Source organism: Nyctibius grandis, chromosome 3, assembly GCF_013368605.1.
Source record: "Nyctibius grandis isolate bNycGra1 chromosome 3, bNycGra1.pri, whole genome shotgun sequence".
In the NCBI taxonomy this organism is placed as follows: domain Eukaryota; kingdom Metazoa; phylum Chordata; class Aves; order Nyctibiiformes; family Nyctibiidae; genus Nyctibius; species Nyctibius grandis.
Genome location: NC_090660.1, coordinates 60141654 through 60158174, shown reverse-complemented (window position 1 = coordinate 60158174; position 16521 = coordinate 60141654). Strand labels below are relative to the sequence as shown.

Below are 16521 nucleotides of genomic sequence, written 5' to 3'. Positions count from 1 at the left end.
GTTTACATCCAATCTACTATCCAGATTTTTTTGCTTTCTATTTCAATTCAACCATTATATTAGACGCTACCGTCTGGAAAACTATTAGACCTAGACACGAACTCTTTTTGCCTCAGAAGCCCTGCAAATGGCATTTACTTTTATTTTGAAGACCTTCCCATTGCCAGATCAGTATGAAGAAAACCTTAGGAGTAGCATCACGAGGGACATCCTGGGGAGTGCAACAGGAACTGAAATGTGGGGCTCCCTAATTTGGAAGCTGCAGTGATAGTTCCCCTCCGGCCCAAAGAATAAAACATATAGAGATGGGAAGAACTTCAACAGGACAGAGCAGAACTCAAACCTGACCACTTGCGAAGTGAAAGTTCAGGTTCAGATCTTTACAGCAAGAGAAGAGCCATCAAGCTGTGTCAACCAAGCTGTATATGAGTGCTCTAACTACTGGTCCTATGCAAGTATAATGGAGGAGAAGGATCACCTGGCATTGCTGTGCGGGATGAATGCTGAGGGCACACCTACCATATGAGCCCCACAGTGAGATAGACAAGGAAATGGCTTGTTTGTGAAGCAGGGGTTTACATGTTGAGTAGTTTGATGCTGCCAAGTCGAGCTGGTGGATTTGAGCCCGAAAGAGCAGTCACATCCCCTACTTAATGACAAATTAAAGCTATTTTGGAACAGCTGAAGGAGTAACATGCAGAATGAAACTCCAGATGGAGCAGTAAGCATTTCAGGCCACCAAAGTAGCAATGTTTCTCCAGCTTGGACACCTATCGTACTGGATGGCATGTGAAAGATGCGTGTTTTCTAACGCATCTGCACTCAGTAGTTCAAATAGGCCAGGAAGAGGCTAGTATTAACAAAATCCTGCACACAGGCTGTCTAGAATAACACTAACACTTCAGCTTTTTTACAAATAGTACTTTGCAAAAGTGGTCTACAAGTCACCTGTGAGTCACTAAGCAAAGGTTCATTCAAAAGAATTAAAATCCCATTTAGTCTGCCTTTCAAGGTCTATTTCAGAAAATATGAAGGATGAAACCAAGCAAGTTACCTTCCATCATGGGTACTCCCGTAAGCAGCTATGCACTGTACTTTAGGGTCCACATATTCTGGAGAAAATTCTTCAGCTGATATAATACAAACCTTGTGCTGAAAAATAAGCACAAAGCACAATTAACAGTTAATATCGTAAATAACAGGGCCAGGCCTAAACGGGAAGGATGAAGCCTAGTTTTAGCATGGGGAGACCTGAGCCCAAAGCCATGTTCTGTCATGGACTTCCCACAAGATTTTGGATCCCTTTGCCTGCCAGCACCTGAATGCCTCAGTGTTGGATAGCACTTGTCTGTCCTTCTCAGGGGAATGTTAGCTGTTCAGAAGTTAAATAAATTAAAACATTAAGTATATGTATGGCAATGGGAACGACAGAAGACCAACTCATGGGGTCAGAAGCTAGGCAAGGAGAGTACAGAGGTGGGAGGGAAAAGCCCTCATCTGTGGTGTTAGAGACTTTTGGACCCTGGGGGAATTCCTAGACCTTCTGATATGCAGGCACGAACACTTGCTTGCACAAAGTCCACAGGAATGAGTTTCAGTGACACCAGGATTTCTGAATCTCTCCAGATTCAGAACTCATTTTAAGAGCCAACGAGACCACATATGATTTTTTTTTTAACTAAAACTAGACATGAGCAAATGAAGCTGCAGTAGTCCTGCTGTAGCCATGGTGGTAAGGACATAAAGGAAGGCTTATGGGTAGACACAACAGTTTGCATTAATAAAATATATTACTTGCACTTACAAAACACATTAAGTACAGGTTACAAAACTTGTGCATGAACTACTTGAAAAGGAGATAAAAATGCATGATAAGCAGTAAGATAACTAGCACCACATATTAATATAAATAAAAATTGCATAGGGAGAATTCATTAATGTGCAAAGTGATTCAGCTTAGAAGCAGGTCCTAAGGGAGCTCAGTTTGTGTTTTAGCAGTAGCAAGCAGGGATGAGAAACCCCTTATAAGCTAGAAGGCAGAGTGTTAAAAGTCCCTTTTCCTGGGCAGCAAACATTGTGCCTGTCCTGCATGTAACGACCCACAGGGCTCCAGTCCATTGCAGCAGAACAAGGGTAGACTCTGAAGCTTTGAACTGCACTTTATGAGCGGCTGAAAAGTTAGTGCGAAACATGGTCTGGGTTTAGACAGCTTGTTTGCATCAGTGTGAGATAGAGACTATCAAGTTGTAAGATCCTCTCTTGAAAGCTGACCTCAAGAACCCCATTTCCCCCTTTATTTGGACCAGATTTCTGAACTCCAGGACTGGGGGTGGTTCCCCTTTGCCTGTCTGGTCTACATGACAGGGGGTCACACGGGGGTCTTTAACTTCAAAGCTGCTGCCACTGACTCCATAGTTAGTGTCCATATACCAGAAGCTCTTCTTTTCCCCCTTCTTCCTATCTTTTGCTAAGTGCAGTCTTTACATTTAACACAGGGAAATATTTCCTGCATCTCAGGAGAATATTGAAATTTATCTTGCAGCAAGTTATTCAGAGAATGAAAACTAGAATTTAGAAATAAAAATACTGATTCTTAGCACAAGAGACTGCCATATGTGGACATACAGACTAATAATATCAACATCTTTTGGATATGGATCTTGTCAGCACAGCAATTGCTGCAGAGAGCTAACAAACAATTCAAATGGTATTTGTTCACATTGAACACCGCCTCATGAAATGAAGACAGCATGTATTAGTTGTTAATCCTAATAGTTCCACGAAACTACTCTATGTTTATAGCTGGGTTTCAACTCTAGATTTCAACCAACTGTGTAACTCACCTTGCATTTCTAAAACAGAAACCAGAAACAACATAGAAAATTCAGTGTCCAGAAAAATGTATTCCTGGTGTGGCCAAAAGAGGGCAGTGAAGGCTTTTTATTCAAAGTGTTTAAAAGTTATACGACTAATGAATGCATTTATTACCTGAAATGAATGCATTTATTACCTGAATTTTGTAAGAGACCCAGGAAACCCCCACATGGGTTTTGAGGATTTAAAAAAGTGAAAGATAAGGAAAAAAAAAGATGAAGTATAAAAGCTACCAGATTTTTCATTTAAAGTTTACATGTGGAACAGAGAGGGGGAACTGAAATAAAGCAAAAGAGAGTTGGAAAAACCCTTTGCCAGGAAAGGCAAATTTCTGTTTATCTTTGAAACTGATCAAGTTTGCCTCAGTATTCTCTGAGTATATATAAAGACACACCTTCAAGCATCTAATATACATCATTGCATGCACTACCATACAGCATGTGAACATAGGGAGAAAAGCATCTCTCTTTACCCACTCAGGGAACAAGTATTAAAAAAGGGAAAAGAAAATGGAAACTTACCAGAAGAAAATTAATTGATGATGCCTTAAGATGTATCTTTGTTTCTGCTAGAAGGTCATAGGCTGCAATGCGATTCCTGTCGTCAAATACAACGCTGCGACAAAGGAAACTGAGACAGAAAGCAGGATTAAAAATGAGCCTGCTGGCATTGCCATGTTGTTTAGGCTATTGCCTCGCTCAGCTGCCTAGCTTTTGGCTAGCCTCACCATGGGTGCCTAGCCGTCCTGCCGGATCAGAAGTAACAGCTACCTTTGGCCACTGGTGAACATGCAGTATCCTCACTAGTGAGACAAAGGATGCACCATGTACAACATACTGCTTGGCTTTTGTGGGTTGACGTACCCAGAGCACAAACCTCCAGACCTCAGCTCAGATCTCCATTTGAGCTACTGCTTTAAGTAGGATGTGAGCAGACAGATACACATCCATGCTATCTGCAGAGGTTTCCAAGCTGCATAACATGGTGTGTAACTAATATTTTGTGCCTGGGCCGTGCTCCTTGAGGTGCCAGCACACATCAGCTGCTGCCTTCCACCTCTGCCAAGTGCCATTGATGGTGTGAATCAGCAGCTCTCACCCACACAATGGCAGCTGGGCAAGTCTTGATTTTAGGAAGCTATTCTGTACACTGACATACTCCTCAATACAAGTGAAAAAATGTAGGTTTGCCTCTGACTGACTATCTTTGATTGGCTGCCCATCTTTGGTAAAGACAAATACATACTAAGAGGAAGAGTCTTCCTAAAGCCTTTGAACTTTGCCTTGTACAGGGAGCATAACCCCTGCGACTTGCCAAAAGTAGCAACAGTTCCCTTTTGCTAAAGAGAAGTCATGTAAGGCTCTAATTTCTTTTCTTTCTGCTGCACTTCTGCTCAGCCAGGCCAGCCAGCATGCTGTGGGTGAGAAGCTGTAACCACCATACAACTGCTTCTCTATTTCCCCTCTACAAACCAGAAAATGTGGAAGTTTTACTCTTGTTTAGAGCACAGCTCAGAAATAAGGTCAGCTCAGGGTTAAGGATGTTTAAGACCAGAGAAATACAGGTCCCTTATTTATGATTCACTGTAAGCTTGCAATGTTTTATTCTCTTATAATGTTTTTTTGGGAATAATCAAGCTCATAGAGCTGTAAGAAGGCCTGGCACAATATATTCATGATTCTACAAGCTACTCTTATTTGCATGTACCTCAGTATGTCATTTCTTGACTTATTTTTTAACAGAAGAGACTTGAAGCTTCCCACTTAGGAAAGACGCCACAGCTACTTACTTGAAATGTGACCATTAGCTTCATGCAGAATGGCCGCAAAAGGGATTTACTGCATTGCTACATTAAAGTAGCAAGGGCTTTCTTTGTATTTTCATGAGCAAGTTCTTAGTGTATCACATGAACAAACAAGTATGTTCAAAATTAGCCCATAATATGTGTTTGGGAAAAAAAAGCAATAAAATGAAAGATTTATAACAAGTAGTTTGGGGCTCAGTGTGTTACCTAACAGGCTAAAATAAGCGCTTTCCCCAGCAATAACCTGACAAGGTCACTGCTCCACATAGCTCTGCTCTGTATCACAAACATGCTGATGAAAATTATTTTTCTTACTGGGCAGTTTCATCCTGAATATCCCTAACCCTCCAATCTGCCAAAGACTTGGCTCACAGGAAAAACAGATGCATGTCTGCAGTCCCCTGGCACGGGGTAGGCTCTCCCAAGGGTGCAAACATCTGCAGGATCACAATCCTAATTTGAGTCATAAGCTGAAATGCTCAAGTGTCAAAGACACTATTGCTCGGGACAGACAAAACCTCTTGTGCAGAAACATCTGCAGTAACCTCAGTAGTCAACAAGGATAAAGAAACATTTGGCTGAAGTCCTTGCCTACAGCCTAACAGCCAGAGGATGGCTACACTCAGAATTTCAGAGACCCTTATACTTCTGCTTCAGCAGAGCTTGTTAAAAATGGTAGGAATACTCTTGTAAAACTGCCTGCCTGCATGTCCAATAGCCAAAGCCCTTGGACACACTTTTAACTAAATAAAAACAGTATAGGCATCTGCAGCCAACAGTGATGCTCTTCCACTGGACTTGGAGATTAATAGTTTATAAGGATTAAGGAATGTATATTAAAAAGTAACCCTTTGTACACAAAAACAGTTCACTGAAGCAGCAGCAATATTTAATGAGCTGATTAAACAGACAGAATTAAAAATCTGTACAATACCCACAGAATCATGTACTTGCTTTTAAATCACCCTAAAATTGGAAAAATCTACATAGTAAAATGGATTCCAATATATAAAAAGTATAATTATATCCCAAAGGCTTATTTAATCATTTCGTGATTACTTCAGAAATTCTTACCTGTATTTACAACTATATATCCTCACTCTGCCTTCAGTGACAGGTCCAGGGCTATGTATTATTACCTCGGCAGTGTATAACTGATCCTCTTCATTGGCATATTCAAAAACCAGGACATAGCGACCAACTTGAGGAACATTTATGGTTATCTGTAAATTTACCTAGGTCAAGATCATTAAAAAAGAAAAAAAGCCGTTAGATTTTTCACTCCTTTTCTTGCAGGAAGCTCCCTTTTCCTGCCAGTCAGCATTAGCCCAGGGCCAATCCTCAGCAAAAGACATCCAGCAGAATGGAAGCAATGCTTATAAATATCACTTTGTCCACTAATAACAGTCAACCAAGTTCAAGAAACAGCTGCCATTATAACAGTCCTAGGAAGGCTGTAGAATAAGCCTAGGAAATAAGTATGTTATTATTTCTCTTCTCGCCAGTAGAAAGTACCAGTGAGATAACTTTAATGATACTAACAAATCGTCACCATCTTCTCTACGCTATCTTTAATAACATGTAAAAATTGAGTCTATTTCTCCACCAAAAAAGAATATTTCCAGGAACACAATTCCTACTACAGCAGTGCTGTATATTGACTCCCTAAAAAGAGTGAAAGTATCTTCTCCAGCAGACAGCCAATGCCACTTTCTGAAGCATCAAGTTTTTCTTTTAGTTCACCTGCACAAATTGCTTAACACAATATTTAATGCAAAATACTTCAAAGTAGTTGCATGGGAAGTTCTGTGGTTACAGAGGTTTTTGCTACAGTTGGCTATATAATTATTTTTAAATTTAAACTTTTTTTCTCAATATTTCCTTAGGCTATGAACACTTAAACATGTAAATAATTCTGTCAACAGCCCTCTTGACTTCACTGCAATTATTCATACCAGTCAAGTTTTGCACATGCATCAGTGATGAAGCACCAGGGCCTGTGGCATGTAAGCCACTTGTTGCACTTGGTATTTTTAAAAGCAATATCCAGGCACAGTAAGAGAGGATATAATCATTTTACATGTAATTATCATGTACTTGATAAAATACCTTATTTTTATCAAACACACTTCTAGTATAACTTTGCTTTTCATAAAACATGTTTCTCTTTCAATGGACCTACAGCAGTGGCATAATTGCTGCTGCTTGTTTTTCAGTAAAGCAAATATTTTACGTAAGTATAGCTATTAAGGAAAAAAAAAAGAGATTAATTTAGAATGATGTATCTACACCATTTCTGCTGACAAACCATTATGCCATTTCTGCTGTAATTAAACAGTATGCTGAACAATTCAGTATGCCTAAAGCAGAGGGATTTTTATTTAATAAAATACTTCTGTCAGAGTGAAGTGCCCACTCTAGTCACATTTACAAATCTGCCTACACTGATCCATTTACACAGTTCTGTGTAAAATGCAGAACTTGGCGCAGAGTCTGTTTCAAGGATGCGTTACAGATCTGCAAATCCTGAGCTGTGTAAATCTGCAACCCTTTTAGCCCGGTAGGTTTATAGTCAACAGTGCAGACGGGACTGCAATTAGCAGGCAGGAATCTGACCTCTCTTCCACTGACACGGGCCATCACTGGTTGATCAGGAGTTGGCTGTCGCACAGGTATTCTTCTGTATTCTCCCCCATGTCTGAAATACACTGCCTCTGAACCAAGGACACAGGAAAATCTGCCCAATGGCAAATGCTGATAGAGCAAGCAGCTTATAAAGAAAAAACCCAAACAAAACACAGGATTATTATTGTTTTCAAGTGCAGCAGGATAATAATAAAATAATCCAAGGCACTGGTTTATTCTGCAGTGTATATACTGACTGCTCTGTTGAAGCGCGTCCTGAATAGGTGCAAGGCTCTGTAACTTGTATCTGCAAGATGGACGCTTCGTAGTAATCACTAGGTAACAGCACCATATAATCCTAAGAACAAAGAATACGACAAATGCAAGACCATACAGAAATTGACAAAAGGAACATCTCTAGACTTTCACAATATAGCAATGAACAAAACCAACCACATAAATAATTTTTACAGAGGATATCTGCAAGATGTGGATTTTTTTGTTGTTGTTACGTGGGCCAATAACATCAGAATGTGTCTCCCTAACTCTGTTTATACCTTCATAGAGATGGGACAAAGGCAGCTGCCCTGTGAGCAAGGAAACTCTGAAGCCACTCTCCCATCATGTGTTGTACAAGGCAGTGCTCTTGAAGGAGCCTCCCCACGGCTTGGTAACACACAGCCAGCTGGGTGCAGTTCTCACCCATGAGTGCAATCCACACGCGCACAGCTCAACTGTGCGTGACTCCACAAGGGAGATTCATGTATCCCAGGTGACTTTACAAAAATATTCCCTGTAATCTACTAAGCTGTGCTTCAAAAGCTGGTATATTTTTGCCTTGCCCTGCCTACTTAAATTAACATTTTAGAGCTTTTTATAAAAACTGTTATTGTGAGAACATGCTGGGCTAATATCATTAATAAATTCCTTTTCAAAGCTATTAGTAAAAAAACCAGGCACAATAAGTACTGTCACTTTCAGCAAGATATATGTTTGCAAGCTCTTTAGTAACATTTTATGTGGCATTCCATAAATTTAACAGAGCCCCAGACTTAATGACTAAAGACACTGGGCTACTTGTTAACCCTGTACAATAAAATATACATATGAATTTTAGTATGCTGTCTTTGTGATCGCACATGTTTAAGGTTTTCCATAAATGATCACCTCAATTTGTCTTTTTACAGCAATTTCTCAGAACTGCTATCAGAAAATTTTTCAGTATTTCAGTGAGTGAAAGGAGAGTAATGATGGGAGGAAAATGACCTGCTAATCATGCAGCCCGTCTTATAATACTTTTCTGAATAATCTTTGTCAAGAAACTAAGGCCTTGGTCATCTGTGGTTGAGCCAAGCTTTAGATATGACATCTGATACATAAGAATTATAAATTCCTGTGAGCATTTATGCTCAACCAGTTGTGCTGTATGTTAATGTTACTTTATCCTTTGAAGGTACAGATTCTGGATAGAGTTAAAGTCTGTAAGCACAAGAAAAATTAGAGCAGATTGAAGTCAGAGAAGAAAAAAAAATGAAATAAGAGGCAGAACTGTAAATCTTCATAATGATATTCTGCTGCTGAACTCTTTTAACTAGTGCTGAATTTCAATTGCTTGCAGGGTTCTTCTAGGCAAATAACTCCAGAGCAATACTATCATGACAACCTTCAAGCACTTGTTTTCCTCAATTGTTTTCTTACCAAGAGGACTTCCTCTGCCATTACACTGACAGTCCATGTGCCTGGAACCAGTGAGAAAGGCTCTCCTGGGATTGTGACAAAAGCTGGCTCCTTGCTGGGTGGGAAGACAAACTCTTTGCTCTGAGCAGCCCCTGCTAGCAAAAAAAAATCAAGTAAAAAAAATAAGGGACCGTGTAAAATGTCTCTACTTGCTTAGTGAGCTGGACTGATGATTTTGTCCATCAAACTTGCTCTAACAGGAGCTGATCACTGCTTTTCTGTCAATATGTATTAACAGTTCATTTGACCACACACAGTAAGCTATGCAGTGGTTGTTGTCTTCATTCTCATTAGTCTTGAGCAAATTGGTTCAGAAAAGCAGAGCTCAGCCCCTGTCATGGCCAGTTTTGCAATATTCTGCAATGCTCACTTCTTCACTTTCCCCTTCCATTATTTTCCATTCAACCTGTCTCTGCAGTGACTCACAATATGTTCAGCTGACACAAGGGTCATGCGACCTTCAGCCAAATATTTCAGATACTGGAGGTTCTCAGCAGCATCTAAAATGTTTAGTTACAGAGAGTAACTGAAGGTAACTTCTGGGCAGAGATGATGTACAAGAGAAATGTAGCTGCGGTATGCTTTACCAAAGAGAAGTTGTGAGGATCAATTGTTACGAATATTAAAGGTTTCCTCTTTGAAGTCCCTGGACACAGACAAAAGCTGGTTCCCTGCCTCCCAGACAATATAAGCCAGACATGACCACAAACGGCCACCACACTGCTGAGCAGTATCTGTGGAGTCTTCAGCTTTGTCTCCTCTGAATTACTAAAAGGATCTATGACTAAACTCCGTTAAATCCCATAGGTATGCTGAGGTTAGGCATAATAAGAGATAATTCTGCATACAGGCTTGGTGTGCCTCTACCACTTAAAGGATATGGAGTACTTATCTTTTATCAGGGCCCAAAAAGTACCACGTGCTGTTGAGGTCCGTAATCAGAGCTAACTTGGTAGATTGGGTTCATCATTGAATAAATGTTATTCATGGAATGAAGGCAGAAGCCACCTTTACACTGAAATATTAAAGGCAACTAAACCAAAATAAGTGCTGTTATCCCTTCTTTAAAAGCTTCATAAAACACACAGTTCAGAGCTTCCAAGTGCAGAACTGAAAGTACTGAGTTTGGCAAACATTTGAAAAAAAGTTGATTACTACTGTAAGCAGAGGTTTCATGCAAACACAGCCACATCAATTACACAGCAAAATATATTAGGAAAAGCACAAAAGCACCGACACTGTTAAAAGTGATGCGTTTTAAGTGCCATTACAAATTTGACTTAGGTGCATCTTAAAAAGGCTCCTCCGATCTAACATTCATCTGATCTGTTGCGCCGTTGAGGTGCACCTACCTGTTTCAGGCTGAGATTGACAAGCAGATATGCGACCAGATAATGTTTCACCTCCAGGGTTAATATACCTCAGGATAATGCGAAATAAGTAGAGGTTTGATTTTTCCACATTCAAAGTTATCCTTACTTCATTCTGAAAAATGGAAGTTAATAAACAAAAACAGCCATAAAGTGCTGAATAGAGGAACAGTTAGAAGCCATGCAAGCACCATATTAAAGTCCTACAAGAAAAACACACATGCAGACAAGTATACACTGAAATGGCAATGCTGGTGTATGACAGAGGAAGACAGGCAAGCCTAGTGAGAAAATTAATTCACTTACAAGTATAATTAGTGCCAAAATGTTTTCCCTCAGCAACTGAGATCTTCCCTTTAGAGCTTTTTGAGCCCAGGCTGACATAGCGGAGGACTAGGTGGAAGAGCTTAGGGGAAGCCACAGTGATAGGCACAACCACCTCTGGCTGGGAAAAATAAAAAGAAAGGGAAAAAGGAGGAAAGGAAAGTATATTATTTGTTACTAGCACCCAGAGAAAGAAAAACCGCTTGGCAAAGACAAACTCCATAACAGAAAAGAAATGCTTGAGCAGCTTACAAAAGAATATAGAACAAAACCTCCTGTGAAATAAAACTCTTGTTGAATAATAGCTTATCCAGAAATACACAGAATGGCTGAACTAATATGTGTGTTGATATTGCACCTTGATACACAGACAGTATTTTACTGTTATTCTCCCCTCCTGTGCCATAAAGGAGGCATATAGTATCAAGGGCTGTCCATATTCCTGGATTCCCAAGGAACAGGCCAGAATCATTGATCCCAGTCTGAGATCACACACAATGCTCCACAGCATGCAGACATCTCACACCATCACTGAAACATCTTCTGCTCCTCCACCAGATCTCTCAGTTTCTTAGAGATGCAATACCATGACCCTCTTTGCCCTGGGCCTGAACTGACACCTCTGGAGCCATGCAGTTCTCAAGCCCACAGAAGGCTGCATTCACACAGCCCCCATTATTTGGTTTGCAGAGCAACAGAAAATTGGCAGAGACATATTCAAAGGTTGGTGGTGCATCATGAAAAAATAGGATTGGTGCAACCTCAAGGGTTTGGCTTCCTTCTTTCCATCCTGAATCCTAAAGCTCCCCTCATAATCCAGTTTCCACCAGTTCACCCATCACAATCCACTTGCTGTCCCTTTCCAAGATGCTTGTGGTACAGTGACCTCCCCACCACTGTGGTCCATTCTGCTTCCCCAAATGCACACAGGTTTTCTCTGTTCAATACATTTGAGAACGGAGCACAAAGCCTCTTTTTCTCTTACTCCTAAAAGCTACAATAAATGCAAGATTTCCAGCTCCCATATGCTGCTCTGAATCTATATTCCTCAATTGTGTCATCGTCATCTCAGAGATCTCCACCTTCTTAATAGAAATGCAAAGCAGAAAGCAAAGATGGACATATGACAGACAGTAGGGCTGAGAGATTTACAGAGACTAGATATCTAAAATCTAGGTGATTGCAGAAGGGCAGTGACCAGAATGGAAAATACAGACAAGTAGGGGACGGTTTTACAAGTGTTGTTTTAAATGGAGAAGGATGAATCACAGAATTACAGAATCAATCAGGCTGGAAGAGACCTCTGGGATCATCGAGTCCAACCATTGCCCTGACAACACCATGTCAACTAGACCATGGCACTAAGTGCCATGTCCAGTCTTTTCTTAAACACATCCAGAGATGGTGACTCCACCACCTCCCTGGGCAGCCCATTCCAATGTCTAATGACCCTTTCTGAGAAGAAATTCTTCCTAATGTCCAACCTGAACCTCCCCTGGTGAAACTTGAGGCTATGTCCTCTTGTCCTATCGCTAGTTGCCTGGGAGAAGAGGCCGACTCCCACTTCACTACAACCTCCCTTCAGGTAGTTGTAGACTGCAATAAGGTCACCTTTGAGCCTCCTCTTCTCCAGGCTAAACAACCCCAGCTCCCTCAGCCGTTCCTCGTAGGTCGTACCCTCCAGACCCTTCACCAGCTTGGTCGCCCTCCTCTGGACTCGCTCCAACACCTCGACATCTTTCTTGAAGTGCGGGGCCCAGAACTGGACACAGTATTCAAGGTGCGGCCTCACCAGTGCCGAGTACAGAGGGACGATCACTTCCCTGGACCAGCTGGCTACACTATTCTTAATAGAGGCCAGGATGCCATTGGCCTTCTTGGCCACCTGGGCACACTGCTGGCTCATGTTTAGCCGGCTGTCGATCAGCACCCCCAGGTCTCTTTCCGCCGGGCCGCTTTCTAACCACTCTTCCCCCAGCCTGTAGCACTTCATGGGGTTGTTGTGGCCGAAGTGTAAGACCCGGCACTTGTTCTTGTTGAACCTCATGCCGTTGGTCTCGGCCCATCTGTATAACCTGTCCAGATCCCTCTGTAGGGCCTTCCTACCCTCCAGCAGATGGACACTCCCACCCAGCTTGGTGTCATCTGCAAATTTACTGAGGGTGCACTCAATCCCTACGTCTAGATCATCTATAAAGATATTGAACAGCACTGGCCCCAGAACTGAGCCCTGGGGAACACCGCTAGTGACCGGCCGCCAGTTGGACTTTGCCCCATTCACCACCACTCTCTGTGCTCGGCCATCCAAAACCTCTGAAGGATACTACGTGGATAAGACAGGCACTGAGGGAACACTTGAAAAATAGATACGAACAAAAAAGAAAAGGCAAAAGAAATAAAGAAACATGCTTCAGGAGATTTATCAAAATGGTTTCTAAGCTTTTATGGAAAATCTAGAAAACACAGTGAAGGGAAAGAAAAAAAAGACATGCGAGGAATGAGGGAGGAAGAGATGTCAGTCCCTGGCTTCAGGCAAAGGCAGGGAGTGGGGAGAAATTATTCTTTGAGCTCTGTCACAAACTTAGGCAACTCTGGCCAGTGCTTTAACATCTGAGACCAACTGTCAGCTTCTCAGTCTATAATGAGACACCCATGATGACAGCATGACAAGGCACCTGTGACCTCCACTGAGGTCACACACAGCTGATTTATTTCACCTTAAAGATTTTTAACTGCATTGAAATAGTTTCTTTTCACAAAAAGTTGTTACATTAGCCTTTTGTGTGGTAGATATGGTAACACTATTTGTCTTCTACAAAATAAATGTCAGGAGGATTATTTCAGGGTCCTGCAAGACACAGAAATGCTATGTCAAAATCAGGAAAGTTCCTTGAAATGAAGAACGTGAGACTATCTCAGTTATGCAAGGATGTAACTAAGGAGGGCTTGGAGCTGGCAATTACTTACATGAGTGAAAAGCTTTAGATAGGTAAGTAAAATAATGCACACTTTTAACAAGATTAGAGACTAAGCCCTTTCACTACCTCTTTACAAAATGCCACTAGATAAGAAATGCAAAAAGCAGCTGAGTTAGAAAGTAGAAGTTAAGAAACCACAGCTACTGGAGAGTTGCCTTCATTTGTGAATGTGGAGTAATTCTGAAGATCCAACAAATATGAGCTCTGGGATAAAAAAAAAAAAAACAAACAAAAGAACAAAGAGAAAAGAGTGAAAAATGAAGAACAGAAAGGAAATCACCATGCTTGTGCAATGGTTATGTGCTTATGTCTCAGTCTATAGTGACCCATTAGTGCTTGGACAACTTACGGAGGCTGGATACAACTATACCAGAGTACTACTTTTAAGAAGAGTGAGCAAATCCCATTTATTGCTCACATCTACTGTTTTAAAATCCTGGTTCACTTGCTCAGTTGTTCAGCTGAAAGTCAGTCAAGTCCCTTCTCACACAACTATATTTTGCTGACTTTCTTCCTGTGATTCACTTATTCCCTCTGCAGTTGTTTAGTTTATTTGTAGACTGTCATGAGACTAAAATAAATGTTGCCAATATGCTCGTGCTCACAGTTTCTTTTACTGAATCACACATTTTCCTGTTCACTGTAATGTGAAGGTATCACTCCTAATAAAAGTTGGCGCCTTTCTCATCTTCACCCAATATAAGTTGCACGTGTAAGAAGACTTCAGTGACAGCACTTTGATGGTACCTGAAAATTTTATGGACACAGACTGCCACAGAATTGTGTAACTCAAATTACTTTGCCAAGCATCAATCTTCTGCTGTTTCCACTGTCCTTGGCAAGCATTTCTTTTCTTATTTATAGGCTTCAAAGCTATTAGTTCTTTGCTTTACATCTATCGCAAAATGAGTGTTTCTCACAAAAAAAAAACCCTCAAAGAACATTTCTTAGGATTTGCACAAGCAATGACCAACTTACAATAACACCAACACTCACTAATCCAAACAGCAATACAGTGCCAAAGGGTTCGGATTAGTGAGATCCCATCCTTTTTTCTCTGGTTTCTCCATGACCTTGCACACACATAGCAGTACTGTAGAGACATACATACCATATACCTATGTTTTCACCTCAAAGCCTTGAGCAAAATACCAGCTTACTTGTAGAGAGGACATCTGGGCATATCCTCTCCAGCTGAAGCTAGGAAATTCCTGAGGATCATAGCCAAACCGAATTTGCCTTCCCTGGACAGTAGTACCATCTTCAATCTCAAACTTCATGTGGTGCAGATCAGGGAAAAAATAGGTTTTTTCAGGCCTTTCAAGGAGAAAAAAAAAAAAACAACAAAGAATTACCCGTTGCTGTATGGTCTACATCTAAGAGCATAAAGCAATGGAAGAGAGGTGACCTACTGATGACTGAGGAATCCTGATAGCAGCTAGTAAATTCAAGACAGCTGATAAGATGGATGTAATGAGAACTCTCTTTCCAGAAGCTTTTACAGCTTACATACGTGTTCCTGTATAACTCTTGATAGATATACAGATATATATGCAATACTATTGCAAAACGGGTATTGGTCATTTAAGGAAACAAGTTAAAAAATCTTATTAAAATATCAGAAGAAAACTGCCCAGCGAAATTAATATCAATAACTAATAGAATTCACCAGCTTATTTATCAACAAATCCAGAATCTCACGTGAAAGGATAGCAAGGGACTTGTGGGCAGTTTCAAAAGAGCTATGGTGGCGCGCGAGCTATCAGGAGGTACAGCCAGACTCACTCCTGACAGGCCATCCCCACGATGTGCGCCCTGCACTGGCAGCCACCCCAGGGCTCAGCACACGCTGGGCTGAGGGATCCTCCAACATCACACCGGCAGCCTGTCAGGCAAAGAGCAGAAGCCAAAGATCCCGTCAGAAAAAAAGTGATAAAAGTTACCAGAAAACAGACCTCACTTCAGCTAATTAAACACCGTTAATGACTCCTTCCGGAGCCCTTCAGACTCCCCTCCCCTCAGACTCTTTCAAACACATGTTAACACACATGCATAAGCTGCAATTATTTCTGGCTTCCCATGTTTGTGTTTTTTTGTCTTTTTTTCTCCTTGGAATGTGACAAAAGCCACTTTTAAAAAAAAAAAACACAAGTAATAAATCATGCCACAATACTAAATGCAGGACTACAGTTTTGCAGAACAGCCATTCAAATGTTTTGCTAAGAAGTCAGAATTTCTACAGCAATATCATGATGAATAATTATTTTAAAAAAACCCAAAAAACAAATAACTTACAAAAATTTTAATGTTAATTTTTCAGAGTCTGGTACCCCAACATTTAATTTATCTTACAAAAATTGCACACAACAAGAACATACGTGTTCATATAATAGCATATGCATATTTTTGACCAATACTGGACAACAATATTGAATGACTTTCTACAGGAGACAGGACTTGTGGCACAAACTAAAGGACGCTTCTAGTAACGAGGTATAATATATCATACTAGGGAACAAGTATGTCTAGGCTAAATAGTTCAAGCTGAATTGAAAGGTTCAAAATTCCTAAACACGTGTTTATATTGTAGTGTTAAAGCATCCTGTTTTCTAAGACATGTTAAGCACATGTAATCTCACTGCAATCAAAGATAATTAAAGTATTTGACACCTTTGTGAAACCAGATCCCTTTTGTGAGCTCCTTGGTTTGCACATTAGGCGTGAAAGCTTTGTTTGATACACTAGCCATTATTTTTAACTTTGCACATATTAAATGATTGTTAGAAGTACTTCAACGCTTTAAAAATAA

General features: G+C 40.7%; 1 protein-coding gene across 1 annotated transcript in view; it reads right to left on the bottom strand.

Moving 5' to 3' along the window:
- The window catches only part of LAMA3 (laminin subunit alpha 3), a 130957-nt gene that overhangs the window by 56385 nt on the left and 58051 nt on the right, over positions 1-16521 (bottom strand). Inside the window, exons 21-29 of the mRNA XM_068396018.1 lie at positions 15498-15597; positions 14873-15029; positions 10717-10855; positions 9002-9135; positions 7561-7661; positions 7295-7448; positions 5753-5913; positions 3396-3504; positions 1055-1152 (exon numbers count right to left, since the gene is read on the bottom strand). Of these exons, the coding sequence (XP_068252119.1) occupies positions 1055-1152; positions 3396-3504; positions 5753-5913; positions 7295-7448; positions 7561-7661; positions 9002-9135; positions 10717-10855; positions 14873-15029; positions 15498-15597 (1153 nt within the window). The remainder of the gene's footprint in view (positions 1-1054; positions 1153-3395; positions 3505-5752; positions 5914-7294; positions 7449-7560; positions 7662-9001; positions 9136-10716; positions 10856-14872; positions 15030-15497; positions 15598-16521) is intronic.